The sequence below is a fragment of the Sciurus vulgaris genome, assembly GCF_902686455.1.
Source record: "Sciurus vulgaris genome assembly, chromosome: 5".
Taxonomy (NCBI): domain Eukaryota; kingdom Metazoa; phylum Chordata; class Mammalia; order Rodentia; family Sciuridae; genus Sciurus; species Sciurus vulgaris.
Window position 1 is genome coordinate 56,648,861 of NC_136465.1, and position 17,196 is coordinate 56,666,056.

Genomic DNA, 17,196 nt, shown 5'->3' on the forward strand with positions numbered 1-17,196 from the left:
TCAAAATTAGCACACTCCCCTTCTGTTTTCTGGGTTGCGTGCCTCTTCATCTATCATGCGATATAAGCCAACACATAAGATTCCAAGACAATCTAATGAGCCACAGAACAGTTGTCCAAAGGTGTTTCTTGGCTGTGGAAAAAAGAGAAAAACATGTCTGCTGGGCACATTCATCAAGCAATAACAAGCACTTATTCAAATGTTGTTTTCCACTTTTTTGTGGTACAAGTTTGGAAGACCTAAAAACCATTTCCTAAGATATTTATGATAATAGTGTCTAGTGGCTTGGTAATTATGGTAATTGATGATTAGTTTTGAAATACTAATATGAGTGATTTTTTTTTTCCTTTTTGTCATTCAAGTTCTTCAGAGAGCCACTGATGGGTGTGCGTGTGCCTATTCTTACTACTCTTCCTATTTGGGTGACCATTGAGAATTAACAATGAGTGATAGGTTGTAAATACAATTTTTGAGGTACTCCATGATTGGGATGTTAAATGACTTCCAGGGAATTATCTTATTCCACTCTTACTCACATCACAATCTCAGGCATACTTCTTGAATTTGCTTTCTTACTCTGGACAAAAAGTTTACCAAAAATAGACAATGGGTTCAAAAGCAGCAGCAGATAGGCCAAATAGGTTCAGAAAGGGCAAAAGAGAACAGTCTGCTCAGTTCTATGATTCCTTAAGAAAAAAGGAAAGTGAGTGAAGGTAAGATACATAGGGATAGACCAATCTATTATTGCTCTGATACCAGCAGGAGGTTGTCAGCAGTAGTCAGCTGCAGATGAGGAACCTGGGACCACAGAAATGCAAAAGACCAGACAATATTGTGGGAGTCTTTGGAATATTGTTTGTTCCTGGACTTCAAATGCATAGACACAGGATGTGCCCTTTTTGGTAGCATATGTTGAGACACACTGAGCACAGAGGCTTGGAACAGCACACTCCTTGTGAAGAGAGCAATTTCTATTGATGTCTGCTGAACCAACAAAAGATGTTTCTTTGTCAAGGTCTGTTCTTAACAATAACACTGGACAGATGGATGCAATATCAATTAAAGCCAAACCAAAGCTTGGTGTGGTGGTGTATGCCTAGAATCCCAGTGGCCCAGGAGGCTGAGGCAGAAGGATTGCAAGTTCAAAGCCAACCTTAACAATTTTGTCAGGCCTAATTAACTTAGTGAGACTCCTTTTCAAAATTAAAAATAAAAAAGACTGGGGATGTGACTCAGTGGTTAAGGATCCCTGGTACCAAAAACAATAAACAAACAAACAAACAAAAAAGCACCACACTGATTAGTAGATTACTCATGTCCAGGTTGCACTCTACTCTGTTTTCTCAATGCCCAGATGCCCCACTGGAATTTGCCAGATTTTTATATCTCCCCACTTGGTAACACTGGACATTCATCAGCAATCTGGATTCAGAAAAGTCAAGCATTTTCTACTGGTTAGCCCAGAAGATTCTTAGACTTAGTCATGGTATTCTGCCTGATCTCAGCTGACCTGAGCAGATTTCTTTAGAATTTCTGTTACTAGAAGAATGGTTGGACCCTGGTTCATTAAGCCTGAGATGGAACCCTGCTCTGACACTGGTGAACAATGTGGTGGCCTCAGGTAAGCCCTTGATTCTAAAAGTCTCAGTTTCCTGATCTGTTAAATGAAATTAATGATGATTCCTACTATATAAATCTTTGGACAGATAAGTGAAAATATCTAAGGTAACCAGGCACAGGGAAAATACTCAGTGTGCATTAATTATTACAATTATCAATAATATCCTATTCAAAGTACAAAGTTATCAGGTATCCAGGACCATTTTATGCTGTTGTAACAGAATACCTGAAATTGAATAACTTACAAAGATCTGAGATTTTTATTTCTTACAATTCAGAGGAAGGGAAGTTCAAAGTCAAAGGGCCCACATCTAGAAGGGTCTTCTTACTCTGTCACCCCATGGCAGAAGGCAGAAGGGCAAGATAGCACATTTGCAAGAGAAAAGGTCAATGGCTAAACTAATTCTTTGCTCAGAAACCCACTCTAATGATAACTAACCCACTCCACTGTATCTCCTGGTATTACTACAAAAAATAAAAATAATGTGAAAATGCACTTAGTTATGAAAATAAGGTTGTATTAATTTTTGTTATTGCTATTATTATTTCTGTGTGGTAGGCCATCTATCAATCCAAACAGCCCACACCATTTGCAGAAACTCAGAGAGTTAAGGAAGTGAGAGAATCTATTATGGATAAGAGCACACTCACCTGAATGTCTGATAAAATGGTTTGCTCTAAGGACAGAAGCCCTAGTTTACACCGCGTTCTTCCAGACAAAAATGTAGAGCAGCTGTCGGTCACCCCAAGGAACTTCTCCTTATCCAAATGTAGTTCCATCTGAGAATTCATCCCTCCTGTCACCAGCATCTGAAGTAATTCCAGGACATGGTAGTTGTAGAAGGCCTAGGAAGCAAGAACAAGCCATGTGTAACGTCAGAGGAGCCAGCATATAAATGGTGGAGGTGTTCGGACCTGGAGATCTAGTGGGCTTCACTGTTTGACATGGACCCGATGGTGCAGAGAACTTCTCTTCTGATTATTATTACCAAAACCAACCATAGGTTGGCAGTTTGGGTGGGAGGCTGGGTTAGGCATAGCAGAGAGAAAACAACATGGACCCCCATTGTGTTTCCTGGGAGCTTATAGGAGTAGGAGGAAAAGAAAGTATGTAATGATATAGACAGCAAGGATTCCTTTTTTCCACAGGCGACCAGAGGAGTATGTTAGGCCACAGATTACATAATTATCAGCAACATATATAGTGAAACTTCCTATAGGTTTTCTCCTAGGGGACTTCTGACACTATTGCCATCCACACTTGGGCTGTATGAATGTGAGCCTACTTATATTTCTTTTGATTGTGACTGACTGGAGGACAGACATTGACTTAGGTCTTATTAATATTTGGATTTCCCACCACTATTATTATATGTTTCAGAAATTATAGGTGCTGAATAAATAAACCTATGGACTTTTAGAATCATTGACAACAAAATGAAACAAGAGGATGACATGTGGGCCTAATTATTTTGAAATAGACTTGAGTCTGAATAATTCTAGTCATTTTTATAAACTCCCTTTCTCCAGAATTCCTACCACAATGTGTAGACTAGGCATTAACATACTTGCAAATGTCATTTTTAATTTTTCATCTTCTATCTATATTAGACTTTTACTCCTGTAGAAATAAGTATTACAGAAAAGAATTATAGAAAATCAATAATTTTATAATAAATGATATAAATAATATAAATGACTTTATTATTATTATAGAATTTTTAACATTCATTATCTCTATAACCAAATAATGGTACTCTTCTTCTGAAGCCTGGATGATGGTGGTAGTGTTGGTGGTAATGATAATTTTTGAGATAGGATCTTGCTGTGTTGCCTATGCTGACCCAGAACTCCTGGACTCAAGTGATCCTTCTCCCTGAGTCTCCTGAGGGCTAGGATTATAGGCATAAACTACCATGACCCCCTGAAGTTTGGATTTTTAAAGGGACCTTTTTACTAGTTTTCCTGACTTAGTTTTCTTTTCATTTGCAATCATGAATCAGATCATGCCATCTGCTTCCTCAAACTTTTGGTATGGAACCTAGCTATACAGCCAAGCCCAGATGCCATACTACGGCCTTCAGAGCCCTTGTCATCTTATACCACCTCCGTCTCCTGCCTCATCTTCATGAACTACTCCCCACAATGCATACACTTGTCAGTCTGTAGCTGCTTTATCTATACTTTTACTCCCTCCTGCCTTTGCTTTTAGACACCTTGTTCATCTTTCACCAGCTTGGGCCTCCTCATCACAATGAAGCTTATTTCTCTTTAGGATCTTATGACCTCTGACTTTTATTCTGTTTCCTTCTTCTGTATTTTATAGTTAATTGTTTATGTGAAAGAGGCCTGAGTTTGAATCTTGGATTGTCACACCCTAGCAAAGTGTTCTTGAGCAACTCATGCATTTTTTTTTCTCAGCAACAGTTGAATAATCTTTAAAGTTGACATGATAATACTTACCTTCTGTCATTGTTTGAAGGATTTAATGAAATCTATTCTACCTGTTACTAATTTTTATTCCTTTTATTATTGGTTCTCATTTACCTAATTATTTGGAGTTAACACTAACAAGTGCAAATTTATGAGATCCCAGATTTCCTGGATCAGAAGTGATGAATGGAGGTAGGAGAGAGAATTTAAAGAGCACTCTAGTGATTCTGACACTGTTCGTTTTCAGAACAGAAAGAGAAATCCTTCTATAAAATTATGCACTTTTTCAGAGGATGGATTTAGTCTACTTAACATCATATCTTCAGAAGTGCTTGCTTTAAATGAGAAAGGTGTTTATGGGTTGTCCTTATAACTGCAATGGGCAGGTGAGTTTTAACAAATATTGCTAGGAAAATGTAGAGGTGGCTGGGACAATTTGACCTAAGAAATAACATAAGTTATATGGATAGAGGGAAAATCAATGTCACTCTTAACATAGTTTTTGGATTAAAAGATGACTTCACCCTATTCCCTGGACTTGGAGAATCTACTTGCATTTCTTCTCTTTGTTCCATCCTACTAGCACCCAGAAAGGTGCTTTTGGAATTAGCTCCTTGACATCCAGGAGGGAATAAGGATGTAAATCCAGGTTGAGCCACAATCCGTTTAAGCACATGTGGCCCATAGTGTGAGTGATCAAACATAATACTGTTAGAATAATTCTCCACTGATTAAAGAAAAGGTGTAAATTCTCGGGTTATCCTGCTGTTGATGGCTCTAGGGAAACATGTGCTTTACATATTTAACTGAGAGGCTTAGCCTTTGAATATATCATTTCTTCAGTTTTGACATCAAAAGGATTGCAATTCTATATTGGGGAAAATAATGGGATTTATATGTCACCCTTATATTGTGAGTTCATCTTCTTATTCTTATTCAGAGCTCTTTGCTATTGACCTTTCTCAACCTCACTTTCTTTTCTCCCTTCCTTTCCCTTCCTTTCTCTTCTCTTTTCTTCCTACTTCTTTCCCTCCCCCATCTTCCTTTCTTCCTTTGCTTTCTTTCTTTCTTTTTCTTTTTTTTTCTTCTGTAGAAAATATGCAAGTTGAAATTTGTTTGAAATGGTTTTGGACTTCTAAGCTTTGGACAGCAATTCTAATGCAATAGTATTTATTAGAATTTGGATTTCCAATGTTAGAAAATGTTGCAACCCAAGGCATTTAAGATTTTAACTGCAATGAAACATGAAATCTCTCTCATTATATGGACTAATCTATTATCTAATAGCATACATACTAACATCCTAGCCATCTGCTGTTTTTTATTCTGAGATTTTCCAAAGGCCTTAAGATCAAACATCCTTTGGGAAATAACTTTTAACTCTGAATGAGGCTACGTGGTTGGAAAACTGCAGCTAACCAACTGAGAGACCTTGAGAATTTCATGTAACTTCTGTGGGCTTCAGTTTTCTTACAAGTAGAGGAAAATTGTTCCCCAAGTTCTTGTCTATTTATGACACTCTTTACTTGTAAAGTTATATAAGATTCTTGCACATGAGTCTGACTGGTCTTGCCATATTTTAATTTTCATAGCACTGAACTGATAAAGATTTAAAAGTGAATCTGAATTATGCTTTATAGACATGTTCTTCCAACTGGGTCTGGAGTTTAGGTAGTACACTAGGGAATAATGTCAGTCATTGGAATATCAGCAGTATCAGTTGGAGATTTGGAGAGGAAAAAAACCATTATATTTCACTGAAAACATAGATCCAACAAAATACAGAAATTTTAAACTTGTGTGAAAATTTAAGACTTCAGTATTTCTAAGTGGTGACCAGTTCACATGTTACTGTGTTTTTTTTTTTTTTTTTCTTTTTCTTTACTTTTTTTTTTTTTTTTGCCTATTGGGGACTTGCACATTCATTTTCCTTAGAGTTTATAAGAATGATTGGAAGGGGAAGGTGGAAAATCACTGTGAAGTTTTCCAAGTACATATAGGAAGGAAGCAGTCCCACAAACATTATGTAGGAAATATTTCACCAAGATAAGTTGAGGCTGGTGTTCTCCTTTTGTTTCACTGCTGAAGTGTGAACCCCCTTTCCTGAGGGAGTCTGTCCTGAAGGCATCTCTTAGCTTTACTCTACTGTTAGTGTGGGCATCAGGAAAGCAAACATTTTTAGTTTAATTATCCCACTGATTGTACAGCCATGGGGAACAGATCTCTTGGTACATTAAGTGGGGTAGCAGGTTGGAAGAGCCAAACCCCTAAGGTGTTCTTTGGGCAGGACATTACAGAAGGAATGTACAAAATAGGTAGAATGATTGACTCTTGCCTCCCACTTAGGAGTTCTGACTGGAATTAGGAAACCTGTCTTGGAAACAAGAAGAACAGGATGTGCTTGTTCTGTGCTTTACTTCCGGTTGTTATATTCTAATTTGTAGGGAGCGGTTTCCAAAATCTTCTTAACAACAGAAATCTCTCTTCCATTGAAAGCTTATGTAGATGTGCCTCAAATATGGTGCAGAAAAAAGTAGAGTCACTCTGATCAAGTAGAGAGGTATGGGAGGGCACATCCTTGTCTCTTTTCTACCTGTGTCCTCAGCAACCCATGAGCACTGAGAGAGTTGGATTCCTCTAAGGAAAACCTGAAAATTCCTGCATTGGAAAGATACTAGTAATGCAGAACTGGGTTTTTGGAGGGGTAGTTGATTGTGGTGGTGAGGTCTGTCTCTGGAATCACATAAATTTGGGTCTAAAACCAACTTTTTATTCCTAAGTGGTGCGACTTTTGGCAGCTTATTTATCCCTCTAAGTCTCAGAGTCTTTATAAAATAAATCTAAGAATAGGCTTTGCTTAACTGGGTTGACAGGAGACTCAACAAGGTAATGTAATGTGCAAGGTATTGACACAAGAGAAATGCTTGAAAGATACTACTCTTCCTATGACTGATATTGCTATAGTTATTAAGAATATCTCAACAACAGAATTTATGGGAATGAGATGCCTAGTGGTCTATTTTGGGGAAAATTTGCAAGTATGATCTAGGAGAGGAGATCTGTGGTCATTAGTGATGTTTGCCATGAGGCTGTGTTAGACGGGATGATGGCTATGGGGCCCATAGCTGACATCCTAACTATATTGGAAGAATAATGTCTTTGCTTCCTCCCAAACCTCAGCCAGGAGATACTATGTTATGTATGGAAAATAAACTGTAGGATTTCAGAACACCTGAGTGTTCTGGTATATGTTTCAAGTAGATGCTGGTGAATGTTCTCTTTTGCTCTGAGGCTATTACCAGGTGGAAAGATTCAGAGACCAGCCAAGATCAAATGGTGTTCAGAGGGGAGGAGCCTGTGAAATTGGAGGCTCAGAGACAACTCCAGCCTGACCCTTAGGTTTGTATTTCCTTCTGAGTGAATTGTAGGATGGTACCTCATCCCCAGTAGTGCCAGGTCCAGGGGAAGGGAAATAAGAGAAGATAGCACTCACTGATTATATTCAGTAGTCTGGTTTAGCTCATCATTTCAACATTATCACAGTGTGCCCATTTTTCTGTGCCGTACATCATTAAAGATATGATAGGTAGAACAGAAGGCTACCAGATAGATACTTAGAGGTTCACTATTCATGCCAGCCTCCTTAACCTAAGGTGTGCCTTCTGCTCTGATGCTTCATTGCCATCCCCATTCTTATCCAACTGACCAAGAGCCAGCCCTAAATGATGCACTTATCAGGACTTTTTAAGTGCTAACTGATGGTCCAATGTGGTTTGTAACCTCATATAACAACTCCCTATGTAAGGCACTCTGACTTGATTTTGTCTCTCTCCTGGTCTTCACCATAGGGCCTAAGAAAAGACCTCTGAGAATTTATGTAGCTCGTTTGTTTTAGTAAGGGATAATCTTCCCATTTTGACTGCCCAAGGTCAAGGTCACATTCATGGTGAATTATGGAAATCAGCACTAGACCCAGGTGCAAACACCTGGCTCAAGACTTAATTACCAAGTTTGTGTTTCCTATGCTGGCTTATGTTGTATATTCATTTCCTTTATTTCTACTCTTCCAACCCTTCTCCATCTATTCTGCCTGCAGTGGTTTCAATATATCCCCTGCTCAAAGCATATATTAGAAATAACCTGTACTCAACACTGTGAAGAGGTGAGACCTTCAAGAGGTGCTCAGGTTATGAGATCATAAATGGATTAATACCATTATCATAATAGTGGGTTCCTGATAATAAAGGTGAGTTTGGCTCCTCCCCTCTGTGTCTTTTGCATTTACTCTGTTGCCTTCTTGCCTCCCACCATGGGAGAACCTCACCAGACGCCATGCAGATGACCGCACCATGCCCTAAAACTGCCCAATCTTCAGAACTGTGAGCCAAATAAACTTTTCTTGTTTATAAATGGCCTAGTCTCCAGTGGCATAAAACACCAAGACACTGCCTTCTGACCAACTCTAAATAGAATCTGTGGCTTTGTTCCTGCCTGTGTGGCCCAGTGGAACAGTGGAGTTTAATTAAGTCTCAAGTTTAATTTAAGGCATGAAGCTGCCTGCCACCTAAGAGTTTCTGAAAAGAACTGGGAGCTTAAACCCATCTGAAATGTATCCTTCAGACAGGTCAAGTTCATCAGAAGTCACCTTCTGCCTGACACTCCAGTCATTAATTCCAGGCAAGTTAATTGACATATCAGTGACAGACAGTGATACAACCCTCTGTCTGACAGAGTCACCTTCTCAGAAAAGTAACCTAACTTGATTCCCTCCAATGCATCCCTCTCTGACTCAGTCAGCAGCTGTATGTTGCTTAACCCTTTAAGAACTTTATAATCTACAAACTTGTTTAATGTTTAGCTATTCCTGAAGCAGTTTTATCTGTCTGAGACCTCTATCATGGCTAAGAGAGGCAGAGTTGAGGGTCATATAATACCCTCCTTGATGCCATGAGAGGGACATGTGTGTCTCAGTTACATTCCCCTAAATGTGCCAACTGTGCCTTGAGTCAGCCATACAATTCAGGAATGGTGACTCTTCTACACAGCATTCCAAAAGGCAACACGTTTATCAAGTGGTACTCAGAGCCTTGTTCATTTAAGCATCTGCATATTGACTTCAGACCTTTTTGTAACTCTTCCCCTGAAAAATCTTAGGAGGAAAACTCTGAGGTAGTGGAACATGTGTATTTTCTTTCAGGTGTTTTTACAGTCATTTCTAAATAGCCATATACAGAGTCTGTATTTCTCAATCAAACTGCAATTCCTTGAACAGTCTGGGTGTGCAGCCAACTCCTGGCCTCCGCCTGTAGAGTTTCTTCCCCAAGGATCGGAGTGGCACGTACCCTCCTCTCCTCCAGAGCTTGACCCACACGCTGCCTTCCCTTGTCACATACTGAAATCTGTGACTATTTCCCCAAACCCTACATTTCCTGTCTCATCTTTCCACTGTCTTTGTGATTGGCATCCCCTGCACATTACTTATTGATGTTTATTTCAGTCTCCTCTGTGAGTACAAGCTGCACACAGATGGAGTTCGGTTTGTTTCATCACTGCTGTATACCTGTACAGTGTGGGTGTTCAATATGTATTTGATAAGTGGATTCTATTTATGGGAGTCCTGTAATGGATACAAGTGATCTGCTTAACAGCTAAAAAGGTCCTGAAAACTGAACAGTGACCAAGTACTTAAAAATGCATCACACAAGAGGGCAATCGTGGGGAAAGATATGACTTAACTCTGAATAAAATTCACACTACCTAATGCCAAACCTTTTCCCATGAAACCCATGGGTCCCTTATGGCAAACTTCTGAAAGAGCTGTTGTGGAAAATGTAGAGAGAAGAGAAGGCAGTATCTCTGAAGCTGTGGCACCAAAGGCCTTGGTCTGTGGAGATGCACTTAAACCTGAAGGGCCAGCACCAAGTGTTACAGTTCCCAGGGCCTCAGGTTTGTCATCTTGATAATCTCAGAACTGTGCTTCTCTCATCAAGTAGTTATGAGAGGAGATGAAATAATGTAAGTGAAAAAGCTTTCTTTGAAAATCAAAGGGAAGTTGGAATTGTGAATTGCTATCTTCTCAATCCTTAACCCACCCACTCACCTCTCTTCAAGAGGTTTTTGGGGGCTTGGCTTAACTGCACTTACCGTGGCCAGGAGGGAATCCAAGAAGTTGCCAGAGAAGACAGCGCCTGTGGAAAAGGAAGTGCTCAGATGCAGGCTTGTTCCTGTGAAGTTCCCTTCCAGTCCACCAATCTGCTCAATAAAGTGGATGTTGGAAGGATTTTCTGCAAGGCAAAAGAGGCAAAAGGGAAAGGCAGGCAGACAAGAAGACAGGAGTTTCCGTGTGAGGCAGGCCAAGGGTGATAACTAATTACAGGGTTTGTGCCTACATTGAGACTCTGTGGCATCTACCCTTTCTTCAATATATTGTTATTTACTTTCCAAATATCTTCCTCCCCTGAAAACATATGTCCCTCTTGAGTACTTCACCATCAAGGGAATGTTCTTTTACCCCAGGCTCAGTTTCGCCAGAGAAGTGTCCTGGGATCACCCTTATCCAATTTATCTTTCCAGCTATGACACTTCTGTAAATAAAAGAGGGTTCTGTGAACAATTGCACTGGGGTAACAGGCATAAGCAAGGAACATCTGGTCACCCATGTGACTTAGATAGAAAGGCATCACCTGGGTAGAGATGCTATTTCCCACCAGGGCAAAAGGAGGACAGGCACATTGCCTTTTGTAAAAGATTCTGGTTTCCTACATGTAGGTTCCTCTCCTGTACAACAATCTCCTGTGGGTGTGGTGTCATCATACTATGCCAGAGATGACTTGGTGTTTATGTAGATTCCTAGAGTTAGCTGAGCCCAGAATGAGTTAAAGTGATGCCTCTAGAAATTTACTCTGCATAAGAATTGCTTGGGAATCTTGTTACAATGCAGATTCTGATTTCCTCAGTTCAGGGTGGGGCCTGAGTGTCTACATATCCACCAATCACCAAAGCAAATTCATGGGTCATGCTTTGAATAGCATGGACTTCGAGAATCCTCTTAATAAGGCCAGTACAGTAGTACCTAAAATAACCTGAGACTACAACTTAGACTCCTGAAGTCAACACAACTGTGCTTCTCTTGTTGAGGAGAACAGAGGGCTGGCTGCTTTTGCTCCTGAACTATCACTTCAAAAACATTTGTATAGAAAGCGGCATTGAAGATAGAGCTGCTACTCTCTATACAATTGAAAAAGATTCTGTTTTCCAAAACTCAGGTTCCTCTTTTGTACGACAATCCACTGTGGGTACAGGGAGTATCATTTGGACCTCTTCATGTCCTTCTATGGTAAACAGACCTTCAGGAACCAACACTAAAATTGTGATACTCTGGCTACTGTTATTTTTGTAAGTAATAAACTTTCTTTTGTATCTGACCCAGAAGTCTTGTGTCTTCTATCTGCATCAATGAGACTGTGGCAGGTTAACTTATTTGATTGCAAGTAGGATAAAATCTTAGAAACTTCACAGCATTATAGTTCTTATATTACAGATCAAAGCAAATCCACTGGACATACAACCCAGAATGCATTCTTTACTGAGATTGGATTATTCCTTAATTCCTTAAATTATTCCTCAGTAAGTTAGGGGGAAGCGTCATACTGGTGGTATTAGTGAATCATTTTCTTCTGAGAACAGCAATATTTTTATAAAAGATGAGTAGGGCATGACTAATACCAACCCACATCTCCTATGAACTCCAACTTCCCTCTCCTTGCAGTGCCAATCCTAAGAACATACACACAGCCCATGAGCCTTTATCCAAACCTTGCTGTTTCATTCTAAACCAGTATCCTAAAATTTCCTAGCCATTTTCTTGCAGGCCCTTGTACACTCTGTACTAAAGTGCTAACCGTCCTGCAGGTCCTGGGTGTCAGTATGACCCTTTCCAGTCAGACAAACAAGAAATTGAGTGAGCTGGCAGGTGACTTGTTAGGTTAATTTAATAAGGGCTGCCTGGAGCCAGAAAATCCTTGGCTGAACAAAATCCATGAGTCCCTGGAGAGTGACCAGATGTACCTATGGGCCAGCAAGAAACCTGCTAATCTCTGAACCACTCTAACTTACAGTCATCTTATTCAAGAATTTAGTGCATTTACACTCAGGGAGTTAAAGATAGTCCAAAATGGGAGGAAAAAATACATAAATAAAAACTGCAGCTGACAACCTCAAGGTGGTTACAAATAGGCAGGCAGATACTGGTTTGGGACCTAAGGATCTGATATGCTCAGAGCTGAATTTAAGGGCCCTGGCCCAGAATCCAGGTGACTAGGTGTTTCTCACCTGCTGTTCTTTGATTCCCAGCTCCCATGATGTGGGGAGGGGGCTGCTGATTCCTCTCTGAGTTCCTCTACCTCACTCTTAGAACTAAGAGATCTGTTCATCTAATTTGGTTAATGTTGCACTGGGCTTAGGTATTCTAAATCATGAAATGCTTACTATGCATTTTGTTATATTATAGAATCAGGTCAAACCACACGCCCAGGACTGGCTTAAGAGATTTTCTTTGAGTTGGCTCAATTTATGTTGAAAGACATCATTTTCCTCTTTCCTACTTCCCCTTGTCCTCAGTTCCTCAGTAAATCTCAGAATGTCCCACCAACAGTGTTCCACCAACACCTTCCAAATGCAACTACACCTCCTTTCCTGCCCTCTCCACCCCACTGCTTTCTCCTTCTAGAGCTCTTTATGTCTGAGAAAGTTTCATACATGTTTATTTTCCATAAGATGTTGATGAGAGTTAACAGCTTATTTTGTTATTTCTCCAAGAGGTGTTTCCACATGAGAAGCACATCACACAGGGTTGGGATTCAGATGTTGCAGAGGTGCTTGGGAATTAAAATTTACTGACCTCAAGTCTACCTTGAATGGTTCACCTGCCTCACTCTAGTCCTGGCCCTGGTGTGGCTACCAAAAAGAAAGGAAAAGTCCCATGATGGGTACATACAGGTACAGGGAGATTTAGGAGTCTTCAAATTCAAGCCCCTCCCTCTGAATAAAAGACTGAGTTGATTATTAGTCTCCTTCCCTCTCCTGTTACCCAGGAGAATGGGAAAGTCAGATACTATTCCTTCTCTCTGACACCCAGATAGAACAGTCTCCTTAAGATGATGTCAGCAGTCGGGTAAAAGCCCACTGTGACATCCAGCCAAGCACTTAAAGCTCTTTGGGCCCCATTCTGATTCCTCAGTCCTTTGACAGTGGATTCTAAAAGGAACCTTGGGACATCAATTATGCATCATAAAGATTTCTCCATTGGATTTTTCCCTTGAAACACAACTTACTAAGTTCAGTGAGGATGGGGATTCGTCGGTATTTTGATTTCCTATAAGAGCCACTGAAGTCATGCGTCGTACTCCTTTCTGTAGACACAGACAACAATAACAACAACAACAAAAGAGACCATAAACACAAAGAAAATAGCTTGCAAATCTTGACCAGGATGTACAAGAGCACCATGTGAACTGATGCTTTATCTTAGCAAATTTACTCTCAGGTCCAAACCCCAAATCCTTTTCTATCGTTAGAAAAAAAAAGTATTACAGTCGTACCTTGGTATTTACAGAGAATTGGTTCTGGGAAACACGATAAATACCAAACTCCTTGGCTACTCAAGTCCCTTCTTTTTTTCTTTTCACAAAAACCTTCTTATATAATTATATAGTATTTGCATATAATCTATGTAATTTTCCCATACACTTTATCTCCAGATTACCTATAACACCTAACACTATGTAAATGCTATGTACATAACAGTTATATTGTATTGTTTAGAGACTAGTGGGGAAACAGGTCTGTGCAAGTTCAGCACAGTCACAATATTTTTTCCAAATATCTTCCATCTGCGTTTGGGTTGAATTCCCCAGATGTGGGTGCAACAGATAAAGATAGCCAACTATATTTAGGTTTCCTTGGCATTTCCTTTTGAGAGGGGTAATGTGTGTGTGTGTGTGTGTGTGTGTGTGTATACATTTATGTGCATATTTTCTAATAATGCACTTTGAACACTCTGAATGAATAACAAAAACTGTCAAAGTCCTGCCCAAAGTTGCTTAGTGATATCATAACTAAAATATGATTGTTCTCCATTGTGTGGTGGTGCAGGGTAATGGCTCAGCTAGGCAGTGCTTCAAACCACAATAACTTGCTTATAGAACATTTAGGAAACTGTTCACAACGTAGCAGTGCTGCTCCACCAGTGTTTTTGGACACATGGTGACTGGATTCTGCCTCCTGATACCGTTTTCTTTGAGATTCTTTATGGGCAGAGGCACTTGCTATGTTTTCTGCTCAGCAGAGCTGACTGGGATGGGGTATCACCTGGGGCCCTTGATCTCTGCGCTCTGTCTGTAAACAATTTTCCTTTTGCCTTAGGAGATAAGACACTTCATTCTCCAGTATAAACTTCCACACTAGAAGAAGGATGACATATAGCACCTGCCTGAATCATGGTTTCTTCATGTAGTGAACTCGGAAGAGTTTTTAAAAAGCATGATACCAGTATTCTGGTCTCCAAGTTAAACTAAAAAATATAAAGGGAATAGAGAAATGGGAAACTAGGGTATTTAAAAAAAGTTAATTATCTCATCATAAGTGAGGCCTCAAAACTGTTGATCCCCTTCTTGAACTTTTCTGAGGATGCTGTGTAACAGACAAAAAAATATATATAAAAATTCAAAGTCTGCTTATGATTAATATTCTCCATTGCTTTGGAAGGAAGTGAAAACTTAAGAGGGTCCTTTATATACTGAGTTAGGTGATCCATACGGAAAAGGGGAGGTGGGGAAAGTGGGATAGGGAGAGAATGGAGATGGGAATATCAGTGAGGCCATCTGAGAACAGCAAAGGACAGGAGAATCCAACCACTGAAATGGAGACAGGGGAAAAGAGGAAATTCAAAGGGAGATTTGTTCCCCGCTGGAGGGAAATCTGTGTACTACAGTATTTAACCTCCTCCATCTCCCCAAGAAGTAAAAGATACACCTCTTGTCAATGCAGAGTAGAACTGAATATATTTCTGACATCCACTAAAATTCTGAGTCATGGATATAGTCATGTATGTAGAAGCTTCACATAATTAGCCCAATGCGTTTGGTTTACAGTTAGAACCTGCAGTGACCTCAGGAATCTCCTAAAGCCCCTTATTTGTAGGTGAAGAAATGGAAGCCTAGAGAGCTAACTGCACCCCAGGAGCACATTTTTTTAAAGAGGAAAATTTGTATCAGTGGCTACAGATAAATCTTACAGTTGATGGAATCCAAATAAACTGAAAATATCTGAGAATTTTATAATACAGGAATACTAGGGGAATTGAAATTCTACTTTATTCAGGATGTACAAGATACTTTATTGCTTTATCCCTCATTTCCTTCCTCTCCTTCCTGTCTCCCTCTTTCTTCCTTTTTTCCCACTTTCCTTCCTTATCTCCTTTCCTTCCTTCCTTCCACTGATCCCTCATTTCCTCCTCCTTCCCTTCTGCAAACACTCCACTCTAGGACTAAGGACAGTCCCTGACCCAGTTATGTGTCATATGTTGCAAATACAATTTTTTTTTTCCAGAGAGTCATGACTACAAAACCCCTACAAACTTTAGAGACTAATAATTGAGGTTGGGGAGGTGACACCAGTTGAGATTCAAAGGGAGGCATCTTTGACAAAGGAACATAATCCTGAGAAATGAAAAACAACTCTTCAGGCAGAGGGAATGGGACATGAGACCTAAGGTAGGAAAGGTCCAGCATTAACAGAGTGAATTGGGAGGAAATGCAAACTTCCTACCCGCCAATAAGATCCTATATAATTTTTGTATAATTGCTACGGGTGAACATTACAGTTTAAAGCAGGGAACTGAGATTATCTGATAAATATTTGTAAAGGATCCCTTGGGCAGCTATAAACAGTAGACATTGTTAGATTAGATGAGAATTAAATGACTGTCACATCAACTCTGTGAATGGAATGTGGTTCGATTCTCCTGGAGGATAAAGATAAACTCAGGGTTTGCATACCTTGGCCACTGTCACTGGCTTGAAACTGATGAGTGGGGTTTCACTTCCTGATCAGCACCCATTTCAAAGCTCATGTCCTTCTCAGAGTACCTACTTTGTCCCTCTATTCAGGTATGCAAACTGTAGCTGGCTTTAGTTAAATATTGGGATCAGTTCCTCTTGAAGAGGAAACCTCTCTGTGGGGAAATCCACCTTTGAATCCTACTTTCTGACTCCAATTCCCTGCTGAGAGGGCTTGGAACACTCAGATTAGAATGGTCTACGTGCTCAGAAACATCCACTTTGGCTAAGGTGACTACATAAACATCTATTTCCAAAGCTGATTGAAGGACAGGAATTTCCACCTCAACTCTGTCTTCCCTCACAGAGCGATGGTTAATTTGAATAGGTGTCAGATCATAGCCTGAGTATATTTTACTAATGTCAATATTTTTGCTACCCAATAGTACACCGTATTATACCTGAAATCTTCCAGGCTGGCAGGGTGCTATTACAAAAGATTGCTTAATTGTAGATTACTACTGTACATTTAAATTTCAGTAGCATATTAAGTTGTCAGACTTAATTACTGTTATATGTTTAGATTATGCCACAGATTATTTAGTTCAGTACCTAGGTTTGCCAACCTGTTCTTCTTGTGACATGACAGGGGAATAATTAGAGCATTACTGAAAAACCTTTGGGTTTGCCATGAAGATGTCCAGGAGGCCTAGTGTTCTTAGGAACCTTTGGAGAACGTACTCTGCTGTTTCCTCTCACCTAACATGCTTGATGAATAACTGTATAGAATAGCCTTGGTGGTCCTAACTTGGCTTCATATGTGAGTTTGTCATGGCGTGAAGATGTGGACAAGCTTAGTGACTTTACAAAAGGCTCATCAAATATGCTGGGACAATATTTCTCAATCTTAGTACTGATGACATTTCTTTATCACATGGGACGGTCCTTCTGAGTTGGAAAAGGTTCAGTAGCATTTCTGATCTCTGCAACTGAATACTGGTAGTATCCCTCCAGTTGTGACAACCAAAGCTGTCTTCAGACACTGTCAGAGGGAAAAATTGTCCCTGGCTGAGAGCCATTGACTGAA

At 39.9% G+C, this 17,196-nt stretch overlaps 1 protein-coding gene across 1 annotated transcript in view; it reads right to left on the reverse strand.

Annotated features, from left to right (window-relative positions):
• Window positions 1-17,196, reverse strand: part of KCNU1 (potassium calcium-activated channel subfamily U member 1) — a gene marked incomplete at both ends in the record, with an annotated part of 140,251 nt that overhangs the window by 2,768 nt on the left and 120,287 nt on the right. Inside the window, 5 exons of the mRNA XM_079141742.1 lie at window positions 14-132; window positions 2,272-2,466; window positions 10,198-10,337; window positions 13,386-13,463; window positions 16,315-16,512. Of these exons, the coding sequence (XP_078997868.1) occupies window positions 14-132; window positions 2,272-2,466; window positions 10,198-10,337; window positions 13,386-13,463; window positions 16,315-16,512 (730 nt within the window). The remainder of the gene's footprint in view (window positions 1-13; window positions 133-2,271; window positions 2,467-10,197; window positions 10,338-13,385; window positions 13,464-16,314; window positions 16,513-17,196) is intronic.